A 17,500-nucleotide genomic window follows, 5' to 3' on the forward strand; every position below is an offset into this window, starting at 1 on the left:
ACTCCATTTGTAATTCCATCAATTACTCGCCTATCAAAAAAATGAGTTAGTTCAGCCAATCCTCTTATACCTTTTATTAAGGATATTGAATAAAAAGTATCTATGTAACCACGATTATATGACCAATCATATATCAAATATATTATTTTATCCAAGAAAATTCTTTTAGGACCCCTTTTTGCAAACGAATTTAGTAAGTTCAAATTTTGTAAAGATGAATAAAAAGGCTCATATAAAAGGAATGCTGTAAATATTCCGAAACAGGCTATACTTACTGAAAAAGTTGCATTTGTTAAAAATTCATACCAATCCTCAAAATTATTTGAATTTTGATGTAAAAGATTTATAGATGGAGTTAATAATTTGGATAATATATCCAAATGGATTCCTTCTTGATTAAAAGGAATTGCTATGGCTCCAACAAATAAAGTAAATAGAACCAATACAAGCATAGGAAATAGCATAGTATTATCCGATTCATGAGGATAAGAAAAGGAAGAAGCCTTCTTGGCGCCAAAATTCGTAATAGTAATAAGAGCCCCCTTTTTTACATTACCACCAATTCTATATGGCTTCTTCCAAAACAAAGAAGACCTTTCGTTATTATTCATTGTTAATAAAGGAGATAAACGAAAATTTCTGTTAATCATTTTTTGCTCTTCTTTACCCCATAGTTTTATTGAATAGAAAGAGCTATTTTTTTTTCCACTATAATTTTGAAAATGAATGTTTAAATGTCCTTCAAAAGTAAGTAAATAGATCCGAAACATATAAAATGCTGTTAATCCGGCCGTGGACCAAGCTATTATTGCAAAAATCGGTGAATACAACCAACTGTCACTAAGAATTTCATCTTTGGACCAAAAACAAGCAAGGGGTGGAATACCACAAAGAGAAAGTGTGCCCACTAAAAAAGCAATTTTTGTAATTGGCACATGCTTTCTTAAACCTCCCATAAAAACCATATTCTGGCTTTTATCTGGAGAATATCCAACAACAGCTTCCATGGAATGAATAATTGATCCGGATCCTAAAAACAACAATGCCTTCGAATAAGCATGAGTAATCAAATGAAATAAAGCGGCTCGATAAGAGCCCATACCTAGAGCTAACATCATATAACCCAGTTGGGACATTGTAGAATAGGCTAAACCTCTCTTAATATCTTTTTGAGCAAGGGCTAAAGTAGCCCCTAATAATACCGTTATTATACCTATCAAAGATATTAGATTCATTATGTAAGGTATAACTATGAAAAGAGGAAGAAGTCGGGCTACCATAAAAATTCCCGCTGCTACCATAGTGGCAGCATGGATAAGAGCCGAAATAGGAGTAGGCCCCTCCATGGCATCAGGTAACCATACATGAAGGGGAAATTGCGCAGATTTAGCAACTGCGCCGACAAATAATAGAGAGGCACATAAAGTAACAAATAAAAAATTAACCTCATTATTATAAATCAAGTTATTGAATATTTCGAACAAATCTTGAAATTCGAAACTTCCCGTTATCCAATAAAAACCTAAGATTCCTAATAATAAACCAAAATCGCCTATCCGATTAGTTACAAACGCTTTTTGACAAGCGTTTGCCGCAACGGGTCGTGTGAACCAAAACCCTATTAATAGATAAGAACACATTCCAACTAATTCCCAAAAAATATAAATTTGTATCAAATTAGAACTAGTAACTAATCCCAACATTGAAGTATTGAACAAACTCATATAAGCAAAAAATCTCAAATATCCTTGATCATGAGACATATAATTATCACTATAAATAAGAACCAAAATTCCAACAGTAGTGATTAATATTGACATAATAGAGGTAAGTGAATCAATAAAGTAGCCAAACTCGAAAGAAAAATCATTATTGATGGTCCAAGACCATACATATTGATAGATAGAACTTCTATTTATTTGCTGAATAGACAGATCGAACGAAAAAATCATAACTATACTTAACAATAAAATATTGGGAAAAGTCCACATACGACGAAGATTTTTTGTTGCCGTCGGAAAAAGTAGTAGTCCCATTCCTATTAAAATAGGAACGGGAAGTGGCACAAAAGGTATGATCCATGAATATTGATATGTATGCTCCATAAAAACTTTTTTTCTTATTCTTAATTAATCGTTTCTGATTCACCGGCTCTTATTGATTGAAAGGGGGCAATAAAAAAATCAAGATATTACAAAGTTAACTGGAATTTTCTATTCTTAATTTTTTAATCTTTTTCAAATATTTCAAAAATATTCAAATTCCGAAGTTAGAAGTAGTCAAATGATATCACCGAGTTACTAAAAAAAAAAAGAATTCTTTTTTTTTTTAGTTTTAGTAAGATTTTTCTGAAGATATCAATTATTATTACGTATTCCAATAATTTCTATACATAGATCAACAATGCAAAGAATTCCACCATAAAAAGGACTTGATTTTGATATGAATCATAGGATGTCCTATAACTTGACTTAATAAAATAAAAATGAATTGTTCGAATAAACAAACTCAAATAATTCATTTTTATTGCGGAACTGATTGATTGTCTTCCATTTCAATAAATGAATTTATTCTTGTAGGAAAGACTATCCGATATTTTATTTACATTTACATATAATTAAAGGAAAAAATGACTATTACTAAAATATTCTTTTTTTTTTTCAAAATTATGTATCCTTTAACAAATTAACTACGGGTCTCCTTCGAATTTGAAAATTAAAATTGGGCATACTCTCTCTTCGAGCTTGACCAATTACCAATTAATAGAAAAAAAATTCAAGTTTGTTTTTTTATTAGGTAGATAAAATGCTTTTTTTACACTTTTTGATGTATTTTTCATGTATAAATGTAGATGTATAAATTATAAATGTAGGACGACAAAAAAAATAGGCAGAGATAGAAAAGGAAAGACTTTTTTTTTACTTTTTTTTCTGGATATTGTATGGAATATAAATAAAAAAAAAATTATATCATATTGTTTTTTTGTTCTAGAATAGAAGCATTTTATGCTATTTTCCCATCTCTATTTATTTTTTTTTATGAAATTAGTAGTAGATATAATCTAGAAAATATATAGAATAGATAAATAATGACATAAAGAGACAGATCATTTTAAAAATAGATGTCTTTCACATCCAACTATAGCACTGAATAACCCTTTTTTTTGAATGGCAGTTCCAAAAAAACGTACTTCTACATCAAAAAAGCGTATTCGAAAAAATGTTTGGAAAAAGAAAGGATATTGGGCGGCGTTGAAAGCTTTTTCATTAGCGAAATCTCTTTCTACGGGTAATTCAAAAAGTTTTTTTGTACAACAAATAAATTTGGAGTAATCTGAATTGGTTCAACTCGAAAATGAGAGAATTTCTTTTTTAATTTCTTAATATTTTGAACTGATGATTTTGTCTACTGAATTCTAAGTCCCTTTTTTCTCTTATCTTTTAAAAAAGAATAAAGATAAGATACAAAGATTTTCTTTTTTGAACATCTTTTTTTTTTCATTTCGGGGGTGGGGATTCTTATTTTCCCCATCGCCCATTTGTTATGTTATAATAATTTGTTATTTTTAGAATATTCAATTTATAATAATAAATAATTAAATAATAAATAATTATTCTATTTTAGCTATAGCGGAGCACATAACATATATATATATATAAGAGCTTTAGTCAAAATCACTCTAATTTTCAATTTTGTAACTTTATCAATCATTATTTCTCTGAATTATTATATATCCTTCCCTTGATTTCAACCCAATTGAGAAAAACATCCTTTCTAATTTAGTGGATATACAAATAAAGTGCCCATTTTAAGTGATCTAAAAAAATCCTATGTTTGTATAAGAAAATGAATCAAGACATATTTTTAGAATTCGAAATTAGAAATACTTTTTTGAAGTATGGTACAATTATGACAGGAATCCAAACGCTTTTTATATAACGTGTACAGCCCCATATCTAGTTGGTTTGATAAATCCTTAAAACGCAAAATCTTAACGATTAATAGAAAGCTATGCAAATTTCATAAATCTTTTGAAATCGTTGGATGTGGTGCTGAAATTGTGATCTCTAAAAATCATATTTTTTTTATTCATTTATTCATTCAATTGATAAGCATTTTTTTTATAGATTCATAAAAATCATATAAAAAAATGAGAGATGAATCATTAAAAAATTAAAATGATAAAGAACACTTTTTTTTTGATTCTATCTATGAATTCAAGTCACAACTAGTTAGTTTAGTTACAATAGAGGAGTTCTCTTTTAGGAAAACACAAACTACAAAATCTCTATTGACGAAATAATTAAATAAAAGGATAATTAAATAAAAGGATAAATAAATAAAAGGATAAATAATAAAGATTCCTTTTTGAAGCTTCAAATTTTTATTTAAACGAGTTTTTATTCATCAATTTAAATTAAATGCTTCCTAAAAAATTTTACATTGAATTGACTTCCATCTCGACGATTGAATAAAAAATGGGTTATTATGATTTCGAGCAAGCCGCTATGGTGAAATCGGTAGACACGCTGCTCTTAGGAAGCAGTGCTAGAGCATCTCGGTTCGAGTCCGAGTGGCGGCATAGTATCTTCTAAAAGAGATAGAATAAGTCCTATAATGAATTTAATAATGAATTTAATTCTTGATTTCCATTCCATAAAATCTAGGAACCCTTGCTTTTTTCAGAATTTTTATGATTTTTTCAACTCTAGAGCATATATTAACTCATATATCCTTTTCAGTCGTTTCAATTGTAATTACAATTCATTTTTTAACCTTATTAGTCGATGAAGTCGTAGGACTAGATGATTCATCAGAAAAGGGCATGATAGTTACCTTTTTCTGTATAACAGGATTATTAGTCACTCGTTGGATTTATTCAGGACATTTTCCATTAAGTGATTTATATGAATCATTAATCTTTCTTTCATGGGGTTTCTCCCTTATTCATATGATTTCCTATTTTAAAAAGCGTAAAAATGATTTAAGCGCAATAACCGCACCAAGTGCTATTTTTACTCAAGGCTTTGCCACTTCGGGTCTTTTAACCAAAATGCATCAATCCGCAATATTAGCGCCTGCTCTCCAATCCCAATGGTTAATGATGCACGTAAGTATGATGGTATTAGGCTATGCAGCTCTTTTATGTGGATCATTATTATCAGTAGCTCTTCTAGTCATTACATTTCGAAAAGTCATAAAGATTATTGGTAAAAACAATAATTTATTAAATCAGTCCTTTTCGTTTGGCGAAATCCAATACATGAATGAAAGAAGCAATGTTTTATTAAACACTTATTTTCTTTCTTCTAAAAATTATTACAGGTATCAATTGACTCAACAATTGGATCGTTGGAGTTATCGTATTATTAGTCTCGGGTTTATCTTTTTAACCATAGGGATTCTTTCGGGAGCCGTATGGGCTAATGAGGCGTGGGGATCATATTGGAATTGGGACCCAAAGGAAACTTGGGCATTTATTACTTGGACCGTATTCGCTATTTTTTTACATATACGAACAAATAAAAATGTTGAAGGTGTAAATTCCGCAATTGTGGCTTCTATGGGCTTTCTTATAATTTGGATATGCTATTTTGGGGTCAATCTATTAGGAATAGGTTTACATAGTTATGGTTCATTTACATTAACATCTAATTGAATTGAATAAAGAGTCTAAGCCTAACAAATACTAACATAGGACAGCGTATATATATATAAGAAAATTTATTGTAAGCTGTCAAGAACCTTTTGAATCAAGTAGTGGAGTGATTCAAAAGGTTCTAACAAAAGCCAAAGATGTCTGATTTAAATTCAATTTAATTGTTTTACTTTTTTTTACTTAACTTAAACTTAAGAGAAGAAAAAAGACTTCTTTCCTTTTTTTTCTCACTTTTTCATTTTTCAATTGTACAACGAACAATTTTTAAAATCATAGGATTACCTTTTGATTTTTTGTTTTATTCATGAAAACTATCTATTATCTATAAAAATAATTATATAGAATAGTTTCGACCTTCTCACCCGATAGTGAGAGGACGAAATCCGGATAAATACCAATACCTATTACTGGTAGAAAGATAGAGATCGAAACAAATAACTCTCGTGGTCCAGAATCAAAAAAATAAGAACTTGGAGCATTAAATAGCTTGTATCCATAGAACATTTGACGTGACATAGATAATGAATAAATAGGAGTTAATATCATTCCAATTGCCATTACAAAAGTAATTAGTATTTTTGGCATTAAAAAATATTTTTGGCTGGTAATTATTCCAAAAAAGACTATCAATTCTGCAACAAAACCACTCATGCCCGGTAATGCAAGAGAAGCCATCGATAAGATACTGAACATCGTAAATATTTTTGGAATCGGAATAGCCATTCCGCCCATTTCGTCGAGATAAACAAGACGTATTCTATCATAACTCGTTCCTGCCAAGAAAAAAAGTGCAGCACCAATAAATCCATGAGATATTATTTGTAAAATGGCTCCGTTGAGTCCCGTATCAGTTATAGAGCCAATTCCTATAATTATGAAACCCATATGAGATATGGAGGAATAGGCTATTCTTTTTTTTAAATTCCGTTGACCAAGAGATGTTGAAGCTGCATAAATTATTTGCATTGTACCCACTATTATCAACCAGGGAGAAAATATGGAATGGGCATGGGGTAATAATTCCATATTGATCCGAACTAATCCATACGCTCCCATTTTTAATAAAATTCCGGCTAGAAGCATACAAGTACTGTAATGTGCCTCCCCGTGGGTGTCTGGTAACCACGTATGTAAGGGTATAATCGGCGATTTAACAGCAAAAGCAATAAGAAATCCAATATAGAATATTATTTCCAGTGCGACAGGATACGATTGATTAGCTAATGTTTCAAAATTTAATGTTGGTTCATTAGAACCGTATAAACCGATACCCAAAACTCCTATTAATAGAAAAATGGAACCCCCTGCAGTGTACAAAATAAATTTTGTAGCCGAGTACAGACGTTTCTTTCCCCCCCACATGGATAGAAGTAGATAAACGGGAATTAATTCGAACTCCCACATGATGAAAAAAAGTAAAAGGTCTCGAGAAGAAAATGATCCTATTTGACCACTATACATTGCTAGCATCAGGAAATGGAATAATCGGGAATCTCGAGTAACTGGCCAAGCCGCCAAAGTAGCTAAAGTAGTGATAAATCCTGTCAGTAAAATAGGCCCTATAGAAAGTCCATCTATTCCCACTCTCCAGTAAAAATCAAAAAAATTTATCCATTTATAATCTTCCACCAGCTGGATTAATGGATCGTCCAATCGGAAATGATAACAAAATGCATAGGTTGTTAGAAGGAGTTCGAATATGCATATACAAATGGTATACCACTTAATTAGCTTATTTCCTCTATGAGGAAGAAAGAAAATTAAAGAACCTGCAAATATTGGTAAAACTACAATTATTGTTAACCAAGGAAAATAATTCGTGGTAAAGACAAGATACGCTTGGACCAGAAAAACCCGTGCTCAAAAAAAAATCAAATTCTGTTTTGATTTGAGCACGGGTTTTTCAGTAAAAAAAATCAAATGGATTCAAAATGGATTCAAGTGGGGTTTTCTGGAACGTATCAATAAGCTAGACCCATACTTCGAGTTGTTTCATGCCATAAATAAACTCGAACGCTCAAGAAATCTGTTGGACAAGCGGATTCACATCTCTTACAACCAACACAGTCTTCTGTTCTTGGAGCGGAAGCAATTTGCTTAGCTTTACATCCATCCCAAGGTATCATTTCTAACACATCGGTGGGGCAGGCGCGGACACATTGAGTACACCCTATACATGTATCATAAATTTTTACTGAATGTGACATGGGATCTATAAATTTTTGAACATCATAAAATTTCAATCTAGTAAACTTGTAAATGAATCATATAGTTAAACACCAGATGAATCAACGATTTACCAGAAATTTTCTAATCAATTTCCTTCTGGATCAACTCATAAGAAAGGGCCAAGATACTTTGATTTCTTACGTTTTCGAAAACATGATGTAGATTCCAACATATCGGACATGCTAATTCAAATTAGTGAATATTATAATTTAATATTATTAATATTACTTATTCAACAAAGTTGATTGATTGATACGCGTTGATTTTCTGTTACGATAAATTGAGGAAACAATAGCTGATCCAATAGCTGCTTCAGCGGCTGCAATAGCTATAACAAAAATTGAGAAAATATTTCCTTTTAATTGGCGACTATCAAAAAAATCAGAAAATGTTACAAAATTTATATTAACCGCATTCAGTATAAGTTCAAGACACATAAGGGCCCTAACCATATTTCGACTCGTGATCAATCCATAAATACCGATAGAAAATAAATAGGCACTCAAAACAAGTACATGTTCGAGCATCATTGACCAACTCCTTATCAATTTCGATTCCTTTTAATATGAACAATAATTCAACGGATTTGATTGACTAGAATATAACAAGTACGGAACAAAAGAATAGATTGGAAATATAATATATCGAATAAATGAATTTCTATTTTATACACGAACAATATTCAAATAGAATTCAAAGAAAATAGATGCGATAAGACAGAAAAAAGTTTAATTTGGATTGCTTGCTGTTCCTAGTTAGAAAGATTTCTTACTGACGAGCCACAGCAATTGCACCTATCAAAGCAACTAAAAGAATTATTGAAATGAATTCAAATGGAAGAAAAAAATCTGTTGCTAAATGAATTCCAATTTGTTGACTATTACTTATCAAATCTTGTTCTATAATTTGGTTTGATCTTGTAGTCCAAATAATCCCGTACCATGATGTATCTAATATAGTAGTAATTAGCGAAACAAGAATACTTGTACAAACCAACGAAGTAACGCCATTCCCAATGGTCCACAGATTAAAATCTTTATAATATTCTGAACCATTCATGAACATGACAGCAAATAGGATTAAAACATTTATGGCTCCCACATAAATAAGGAGCTGGGCAGCGGCTACAAAATGAGAATTTGAGAGAATATAGAATAAGGATATACAAACAAGAACCAATCCCAATGAAAAGGCAGAATAAATTGGATTGGTAAGTAATACCACTCCCAGGCCCCCTAATAGAAGACCCGATCCCAGAAAAACTAAAAGAAAATCGTGTATTGGTCCAGGCAAATCCATTATATGTAAAATAAGAGATAAATAAATCGAAATGCTTTTCATGATCTTATTGACCCGACCAGGAATTTTTTTTTTATGATACGTTCCTAATTGAATAAAATCCTAATCTATTAGGTGTGAATTGATCTAAGTACAATTATTGGAAGTTTCGTTTTTGATTCTTTTTTTATTCGTTATTCGAAAGGGTATTTTGTTTTTTGAAACTATAAACTATATATTTCGAAATACTTAAGAATATATTAATAGATTTTCAATAAAAAAAGAAAAAAATGAATTCGAAATTCTTATCAACCAATTAATTTGTAGTTGAATTTTTAGTTATTGACCAAACAAAGAGAAAGGCCTCATTCTTTTATTTTAATTCAAACACCAAACATTCTTTTAACTTAAACCAAAACGGAACCTTAAAAGAATTGGAAATTTATCTTTAATAGAATAGGAGGTTTACCTACTCAGTTTTTCTTTGAGGCGAATTCAAAATTGTTCGAATTGTATAATCGTCAATTACTGGCATTGGTAAACGACCCAAAGCAATTTGATTATAATTCAATTCGTGACGGTCGTAAGTAGAAAGTTCATATTCTTCAGTCATTGATAAACAATTTGTTGGACAATACTCAACGCAGTTACCACAAAATATACAAATTCCGAAATCAATACTGTAATTAAGCAATCGTTTTTTTCGAATATCCGTTTCAAATTTCCAATCAACAACAGGCAGATCTATAGGGCATACACGAACACATACTTCACAAGCAATGCATTTATCAAATTCAAAATGGATTCGCCCGCGGAAACGCTCTGATGTGATTAATTTTTCATAAGGGTATTGAATAGTTACAGGTAAACGATTTGCGTGGGATAAGGTAATCATGAAACCTTGACCAATGTACCTTGCTGCTCGAACTGTTTGGTGGCCATAATTCATGAACCCAGTTACCATAGGGAACATATCGTGAATATCTATGAATAATTTTATGTTTGTTTCTTTCTCTTGTTTGAACCAAGTCATGAATCTTGTATTCTTTTTTTCTTTACAGTGTTACAGTGAAAGAAGTTGGAAAGAGGTTGTTAATAATAAATTCCCGAGAGAAATAGGTAAAAGAAATTTCCATCCAAGATTTAATAATTGGTCCATTCTTAACCTAGGTAAAGTCCATCTTGTTGCGATAGAAATAAACAAAAACAAATAAGTTTTAGCTAATGTAATAAAGATACCAATTGTCGTTCCAAAGATTCCATTCATTTTATTTATCTCAAATAGCTCAGGAACGAATACGTATGGAATGGAAATATTCCAACCACCCAAGTAAAGAACTGTTACAAATAACGAAGAAAGTAATAGATTTAGATAGGAAGCAACGTAAAATAAACCAAATTTGATACCCGAATATTCGGTTTGATACCCTGCTACTAATTCTTCCTCTGCTTCTGGTAAATCAAAAGGTAATCTCTCACATTCTGCTAGAGAAGAAATTAGAAAAACGATAAACCCTATTGGCTGACGCCACAAATTCCATCCCAAAAAACCATATTTTGCCTGTGCCTCAACTATATCAACTGTACTTGAACTGTTAGATAATTATAGTCGATGATAACATCACTGTTTACATCGCTAGTCCAAAACCGTACATGAGGTTTTCACCTCATACGGCTCCTCGTGGGTCACAAATAAATTTAAGGACTGAATCAGTATTATTTATCTTCATATGGTTGTAGAATAGATAGAGAAAAAATGGATTGGAAGGTCCAAAATTATACCAATGGAATTCTGTCTGCTATACTATGAAGAATAAAAAAAAAATAAAAAAAAAAGTGCTTCTGAATTGATCTCGCCCGTTAATAATTTCAATTTTTATTTGTTGAGTAATAACTTAAGCCTTCAATAAAATACTTCTTGTAGAAATATCAATAGATATTTCAACCCATTGTTTTCGATTACGAAAAAAATGAAACATTCCATTAGCTCATAAATCATGACACGAATTATATCTCTCTATATATATGAAAATGAAAGAAAGAATAAAAAAAAAGATTTCTTTTTTATTCTTTATTGTTTCTTTTTCGTTCCTATTCTTCTTTCTGATCTGAGAAAACCACGAATGGGGGCTTAAACTAAAAAATAGTAAAGGATTATTTCGTTCCTGATAGTTATTACTTTAATCGGTGGATAGGAGCATACTCTGGATCGGAATCGTGGGGAGTACTGCTTACTCATTTCTACTAATTTAAAGCCCCAATTAGTATTCTTTTTATGTTATCCAGAAATATCCTTTATATATAATTTACATAATCTCCATTACTAATCCTTTGTGTATTTTGGTGTTCCTAACCATCCACTCATTTTTTTTGTTCAATCCCCCGTTCGGCAATACATGTATGGGAATCCATACAAAGGATAGCGAAAACTCTATATGGTTGATCGTTTGAGCCCGCTTCAAGCTAGGTTGACTAATCAACCCGTCTTGGGGTAAAGGACTTCTTCTGCTTATGTTTTCTTCCACTTAACTCTTGTACATAGGAAATGAGACTCCATTTTTTTTGTTTAATTTACTGCGAATTTATAAGCTGCTTTCTTTCACTCATATATAACTATCTAATTTAGTTTATCAACCTGAAGGATAATAAAAAACGAAGATATCTATTCAATCCATTCAACTTATTTTCTAGAACGAAAGGAATAGGGAAAAGAAAAGTTTATATTTCAACGAATCGCACGTAGAGATATTGATAAAACACATAGAGTTAATGGTATTTCATAACTAATCGATTGAGCAGCAGCTCGCAGACCACCTAAAAAGGAATATTTATTATTTGATCCGTATCCTGACATAAGAAGTCCAACAGGAGCAATACTTGAAATGGCAATCCATAAAAAAATACCGATATTGAGATCGGCTAAAATAAGGTGATAGCTAAAAGGAATTACTGAAAAACTTAGTAAGATGGATATGACTGCTATAGATGGTCCAATACTGAATAAACGAGTATTTCCTCTAGATGGAAGAATATTCTCTTTGAAAAGCAGTTTTGTTCCATCTGCTAGAGCTTGAAGAATTCCCAAAGGACCGGCGTATTCAGGCCCAATACGTTGTTGTATTCCTGCAGATATTTCTCTTTCTAACCATACAATTACTAGTACACCTATTGTGATTCCCAATACAAGAGTCAAAATAGGGACAAACATCCATATGATCCCATAGACCTCTTTTAAAGATTCCAATCTGTAAAAGGAATTGATATCTTGTACTTCTGTTGTATAAATTATCATTTCAACGATCAACTTCTCCCATAATGATATCTATGCTACCTAGTATCGTCATAATATCAGCCAATTTCATTCTTTTAACTAACTGAGGAAGAATTTGCAAATTGATAAAACCCGGCGGGCGAATTTTCCATCTCCAAGGAAAACCACTTTGATCCCCTATCAGAAAAATTCCTAATTCTCCCTTTGGGGCTTCCATTCTCGCATAAAGTTCTTGTCTCGGTAATTCAAACGTAGGAGAAGGTTTTTTACTAATGAATCGATATTCAAAATCATTCCATTCTGGATCCCTTTCTCTATCAAAGCATCGGATTTCTAAATTCTCATAGGGACCCCCCGGAATTCCTTCCAGGGCCTGTTGAATTATTTTTATGGATTCCGTCATTTCACTCATTCGGACTAAATAACGAGCTAATGAATCTCCTTCTTTTTGCCACTGGATTTCCCAATCAAATTCGTCGTAACACTCATAATGATCAACTTTACGAAGATCCCATTTGATTCCAGATGCTCGTAGCATTGGGCCGGATAAACCCCAATTTATTGCTTCTTCTCCACCAATAACGCCTACCCCTTCAACTCGTTCTAAAAAAATAGGATTTCGCGTAATAAGTTTTTGATATTCAACAATTCCTGTTAAAAAATAATCGCAGAAATCCAAACATTTATCTATCCAGCCATAAGGTAGATCGGCCGCGACTCCTCCGATACGAAAATAATTATGCATCATTCTCATACCGGTGGCAGCTTCGAATAGATCATATACTAATTCTCTTTCTCTGAAAATATAGAAAAAAGGGGTCTGTGCACCAATATCTGCCATAAAAGGTCCAAGCCATAACAGATGAGAAGCTATACGACTCAACTCCAACATAATTACTCTGATATAGCTGGCTCTTTTAGGGACTTGAATATTACCCAATTGTTCTGGCCCATTTACGGTTATTGCTTCCGTGAACATAGTGGCTAAATAATCCCAACGTGTTACATAAGGCAAATATTGTATAATTGTTCGGTTTTCCGCAATTTTTTCCATTCCTCTGTGTAAATAACCTAATATTGGTTCACAGTCAACAACATCTTCACCATCTAGAGTAACGATGAGACGAAGAACACCGTGCATTGATGGGTGGTGAGGTCCCATATTGACTATCATAAGGTCTTTTTCTGTAGCTGGTATATTCATAAGTTTTTCCTCGATTCATTCTTACATGAATTGCTGAAAACGAAAAGAAGTACGTCAAAATTAAAGATCTAATAAATCGACTAATTCAAAATTTTCAAATTAACGATTTTTTGATTCCCGAATATCCAACTCACTAATTAATTCTTTATAACGTATTTTATTTTTCTTTGATAAATAAGACAGCAGCCGTTGACGTTTTCCCAGAATTTTCCGTAGGCCTCTCTGAGATAAATAGTCTTTTCTGTGCAATTCCAAATGTGAAGTAAGTCTTCGTATCTTATTGGTGAAACTGACTATTTGAAATTCAACGGACCCCCTGTTTTCTTCTTTTTTTTCTTGAAAAATAACTGAGATGAATGCATTTTTTACCATAAAACAAAATCTTCTCTCCCCCCTTTTTTTTGAATGTGAATTTTACTGATCAGTAATAATAATACCAGTCATTTTGATATGTACAATGATTTTAAGTTCGTTATGAACTTTATAATTTTTTTTTTCAAATAAAATTAATCAATCCGGTTTTCAATTTGATTCGTATAGGGATACAAAAGAGTGATATATTTCTACAAAAGAGAAAATTTTAGAGTTCAAATAAGAGGATTTTGTTGATTCATTTATCGATCTAATTGATATGTATGTCATTAAATTAGTATCATGTACCAGAATGGAATGTAAGACAATCCTTGTGTCCATCTATTTGTTTTCATATACCCGACACGGTACATACATAATATATGGGAAAATGTACCATTAACGAATTTTCAAACGCGGATACATATGTATCCTTACCATACTGAAACGACTGCCATTATTAGTATTAAACCAATAGCGATTCATACAAGCTAAATCTTCTAATCGATAATTGGGCCAAAGAAAGAACTTTAATTTAATTAGTTTCTTTTTATCACTATCAAGATGTTTGTTTTTATTCAAAACTTGACCACAGTTTTTTACAGTATTTAAAAATACTGCATTTCTCTGCATACCATTTTTATCCCTTGAATTGAAAGAAATTAGAATTCGCAATTCTCTCCGGTGGTTAGGGGATAAAATATTTTCAGGAACAAACAAATCATAATGATTTTTGTCTTTATTTTCAGTCATTTTTTGATGTCTTGTAATGGATTCATTAAAATTCTTTTTATCAATATAGTTTTTTTCTTGGTATCTTTGATTAATTTGGTGTTTATTTTTATGAACCAATGAAATACTTATAGTTTGATATAGAATAAATTGTCCATCATTTTTTACAGACAGGCGAACTGGTTCGATAATCAATATTCCCTTTTTCATTAATTCTCTAAGAGTTAAATCCTTCTGAATCATCAAAATATCCAGATTCATTTCTCCCCTTTGAATAGAGGATATAACAATTTCGTTTGGATTTATCAGTCTAAGCAGGAGACAATATACTTTGATATTATTGATTATTCTTTGATTTAAAGAATCATCCCATCTCAATTGAAAACGCAAATACCTTTTTAGGAAGAAATCAAGCTCTGCTTCCGTGTTGCTCTTGTATTGCTTTTTCTTTTTACGTTTTTTTATGTCTGATTTACCATAATCTTCTTCACCATCTTTTTCTTGGTTTGAGAGAATGGATCTAAGATTTCCTTGTTTTTGTGCATCTGATACAGGATTCCCTTGACCTATGGGTTCTTTTTCTTCTTGATTTCGATTCTCTAATCCAATAAATTTCTTTTCATTCGATGCTATAAGGGAGTCCCTTTTTTTATTTTCAATAATTTTTTTATTAATGTTTCCATTTCCATTAAAATTTAAAAGAAGTAATTTTATTGGTATGATCCATGATTTAACCTTATATGCATTATATAGTAGCACAAATTCTGGGAAGAACCAAAGTTCCAGATTCGATATAGGACGACTTAGTATTTCTTCATTCATTCCCATCCAATCAAAAGGACTTCTTTTTTTATTGGATGGGTTGCTTTCTTGATCTTGATAAATTGTGAAATAAAAAAGGCCCCTCTTGTTAATTTTATCAATTATTTGATAATTATTAACCACAGTCTTAATATTTTTATTACTCTTGGTACTGGTACTGACCCAGGACTCAATCTCGGCCTTATTTCTAAGACAAAAGTTAATAATTCTCCAATCAAAATATTTTCTATGCGAAAATTTCCCCATAGCATCCATAATATCATCTTCTCCTAGATAATTATGGATAGGGATATCCCCCAGCGTATCAAAAAATTTTCGTTTATCCATGTTGTAATTATAAGAAATCTCTTCTTTCTTATTTACTTGGAATGGTGATCCATAAGTATATGAGTCCCTCTTATCTTGATAATTAATAGATTTATATGATAAAAAATCATATCCATAGTCTTTTTTAAAATTATATTTTTTATATTTTTTTTCTTGATTAAGTTTATATTCTTGATTCGATAATGAATTCGCTTGAAAATCATTTTTTTTTTCGTTTTCGTAATGAATTAATCTTTCTTTTTCATATGAATCCCATTTTGTTAAATCTTTATTTTGAGCCATATAGTGTTGATTGACTCTATTTCGCCATTGTCCTGGTACTAATCTAAGCCATCTACTCTGAGATAAATCATATTGATAATGACCCCTTAACCAGTTTTTCCATTCATTCATTCCAGAATGCCAAAAGCTTTTCTGTCTTAACCCATAATGATGTCTTAATCTGGAATGAGATTTTCCTTGTTCTTCAAAATAATCTTTTATTTCATTTTTAAGAAAAAGAGACGTTCCGTGATATTGAAGGATGGGGTTGAATTTATAAAAACTAATAACTTGGGTTTGTGATAATTTGTAAAATACATATGCTTGTGATAGGGAGGATAAGTCACAAAAAGCTTTTGCATTTTTATTTCTAATATTAGAAAGTGAGTTTTTTATAGTTGAAATAAAATGAATTGTATTTTTATTTGTTTTATTAATTCTTTCTTGATTTGCTTCATTATTGTAAATGAATTTATCAATAATTTTTTTTGTTGATTCAAGAAAAAGTTGTGTATTGGTTCTTGGAATATTAATGATATATAGAAAAATATCTATGTATATTTTTTCAATGAAAAATTTTATAAAAAAATCTAATTTACGGATTAATCGAATATTTCTTCTTTTTAATATTTGCAAATTTTTTTTTGATGATTCTAATATTTTATCCTGATAACTTATTTTGTTAGAACTAATATTTATTTCTTGAGTTAGAAATTCGTTTTTCTTGTCTTTTATAATTTTTTCTAGTTGATTTTTGATTGTGTTTGTTCTCTTAGTCAGATCTTTTATTTTTTTTTCTGTTAATGAATAATTTGTCCACTCCATAGATTGAATTTGAAGGGATGATTCGTGAATTATCTTATTACTGATTATCGAATCTTTTTTAGTTTCGCCCAATTCATATATTTCTCTCAACCCAAAAAATGGAATTTGATTTCTTTTTGAAAGTCCTTTTATTATTCCCTTTAGAAATAGAATGCTTTTAGTGATCCATTTTTTTGTTTCTTTTGAGACTTTTCGAAACAATTTTGTTCTTTCTTTTAAAATTGTTAAAGATTTAGTTTTAAATTTTTTAATTTTTTTTTTGAGTTCTTTAAAAATAGGCTCAAAAAACGAACGCCCTTTTCGAGGAGAACCAAAAGGTAGTTCAGTTTCCATTCCCCAAACTGTTAAAAAGCAAAAATCATTCTTTTGACCTTTCTTTTTTTTCATTGGATCTTTATGAGAGGGTTGTAGTTTAAATCTGTGCCAAGGTTTCAGGCAAAAAGGAAATAGGATCTTTATCTGAATACCGTCTGTTAACCAGTTTTTTGGAAATTCTGTTTCGGATAATTGAACACCATTATAAGTGCATTTAACATGCATT

At 30.9% G+C, this 17,500-nt stretch overlaps 12 protein-coding genes and 1 non-coding gene across 13 annotated transcripts in view; 3 read left to right on the forward strand and 10 right to left on the reverse strand. All coding sequences in view use genetic code 11, as the record gives it.

Moving 5' to 3' along the window:
• ndhF (NADH-plastoquinone oxidoreductase subunit 5) overlaps positions 1-2,105 on the reverse strand; it is a 2,232-nt gene extending 127 nt beyond the window's left edge. The window contains exon 1 of the mRNA in view: positions 1-2,105. This exon is cut by the window's left edge and continues 127 nt beyond it. Coding sequence (YP_004021372.1) covers positions 1-2,105 — 2,105 coding nt within the window.
• Positions 2,106-3,167: 1,062 nt separating this feature from the next.
• rpl32 (ribosomal protein L32) lies at positions 3,168-3,332 on the forward strand. The gene has a single exon. It carries the CDS (start codon positions 3,168-3,170, stop codon positions 3,330-3,332), a length of 165 nt encoding a protein of 54 aa, YP_004021371.1.
• Positions 3,333-4,502: 1,170 nt separating this feature from the next.
• Positions 4,503-4,582, forward strand: trnL-UAG. Its single transcript has one exon. It is a non-coding gene; the product is annotated as a tRNA-Leu (tRNA).
• Positions 4,583-4,693: 111 nt separating this feature from the next.
• On the forward strand, positions 4,694-5,659 carry ccsA (cytochrome c heme attachment protein). The gene has a single exon. It carries the CDS (start codon positions 4,694-4,696, stop codon positions 5,657-5,659), a length of 966 nt encoding a protein of 321 aa, YP_004021370.1.
• Positions 5,660-5,977: 318 nt separating this feature from the next.
• On the reverse strand, positions 5,978-7,480 carry ndhD (NADH-plastoquinone oxidoreductase subunit 4). The gene has a single exon. It carries the CDS (start codon positions 7,478-7,480, stop codon positions 5,978-5,980), a length of 1,503 nt encoding a protein of 500 aa, YP_004021369.1.
• A 140-nt stretch (positions 7,481-7,620) lies between these two features.
• On the reverse strand, positions 7,621-7,866 carry psaC (photosystem I subunit VII). The gene has a single exon. The coding sequence runs from the start codon at positions 7,864-7,866 to the stop codon at positions 7,621-7,623; it is 246 nt and encodes an 81-aa protein (YP_004021368.1).
• A 246-nt stretch (positions 7,867-8,112) lies between these two features.
• Positions 8,113-8,418, reverse strand: ndhE (NADH-plastoquinone oxidoreductase subunit 4L). Its single transcript has one exon. The coding sequence runs from the start codon at positions 8,416-8,418 to the stop codon at positions 8,113-8,115; it is 306 nt and encodes a 101-aa protein (YP_004021367.1).
• Positions 8,419-8,656: 238 nt separating this feature from the next.
• On the reverse strand, positions 8,657-9,187 carry ndhG (NADH-plastoquinone oxidoreductase subunit 6). The gene has a single exon. It carries the CDS (start codon positions 9,185-9,187, stop codon positions 8,657-8,659), a length of 531 nt encoding a protein of 176 aa, YP_004021366.1.
• Positions 9,188-9,635: 448 nt separating this feature from the next.
• On the reverse strand, positions 9,636-10,139 carry ndhI (NADH-plastoquinone oxidoreductase subunit I). The gene has a single exon. The coding sequence runs from the start codon at positions 10,137-10,139 to the stop codon at positions 9,636-9,638; it is 504 nt and encodes a 167-aa protein (YP_004021365.1).
• A 90-nt stretch (positions 10,140-10,229) lies between these two features.
• ndhA (NADH-plastoquinone oxidoreductase subunit 1) lies at positions 10,230-12,458 on the reverse strand. The gene is made up of 2 exons: positions 11,907-12,458; positions 10,230-10,769 (listed from the first exon to the last, which is right to left on the reverse strand). Exons 1-2 carry the CDS (start codon positions 12,456-12,458, stop codon positions 10,230-10,232), a joined length of 1,092 nt encoding a protein of 363 aa, YP_004021364.1.
• A 1-nt stretch (position 12,459) lies between these two features.
• On the reverse strand, positions 12,460-13,641 carry ndhH (NADH-plastoquinone oxidoreductase subunit 7). The gene has a single exon. It carries the CDS (start codon positions 13,639-13,641, stop codon positions 12,460-12,462), a length of 1,182 nt encoding a protein of 393 aa, YP_004021363.1.
• Positions 13,642-13,740: 99 nt separating this feature from the next.
• Positions 13,741-14,013, reverse strand: rps15 (ribosomal protein S15). The gene has a single exon. It carries the CDS (start codon positions 14,011-14,013, stop codon positions 13,741-13,743), a length of 273 nt encoding a protein of 90 aa, YP_004021362.1.
• Positions 14,014-14,391: 378 nt separating this feature from the next.
• The window catches only part of ycf1 (hypothetical chloroplast RF19), a 5,670-nt gene continuing 2,561 nt past the window's right edge, over positions 14,392-17,500 (reverse strand). The window contains exon 1 of the mRNA in view: positions 14,392-17,500. This exon is cut by the window's right edge and continues 2,561 nt beyond it. Coding sequence (YP_004021361.1) covers positions 14,392-17,500 — 3,109 coding nt within the window.

This window comes from Theobroma cacao, chloroplast, assembly GCF_053813885.1.
Source record: "Theobroma cacao chloroplast, complete genome".
In the NCBI taxonomy this organism is placed as follows: Eukaryota; Viridiplantae; Streptophyta; class Magnoliopsida; order Malvales; family Malvaceae; genus Theobroma; species Theobroma cacao.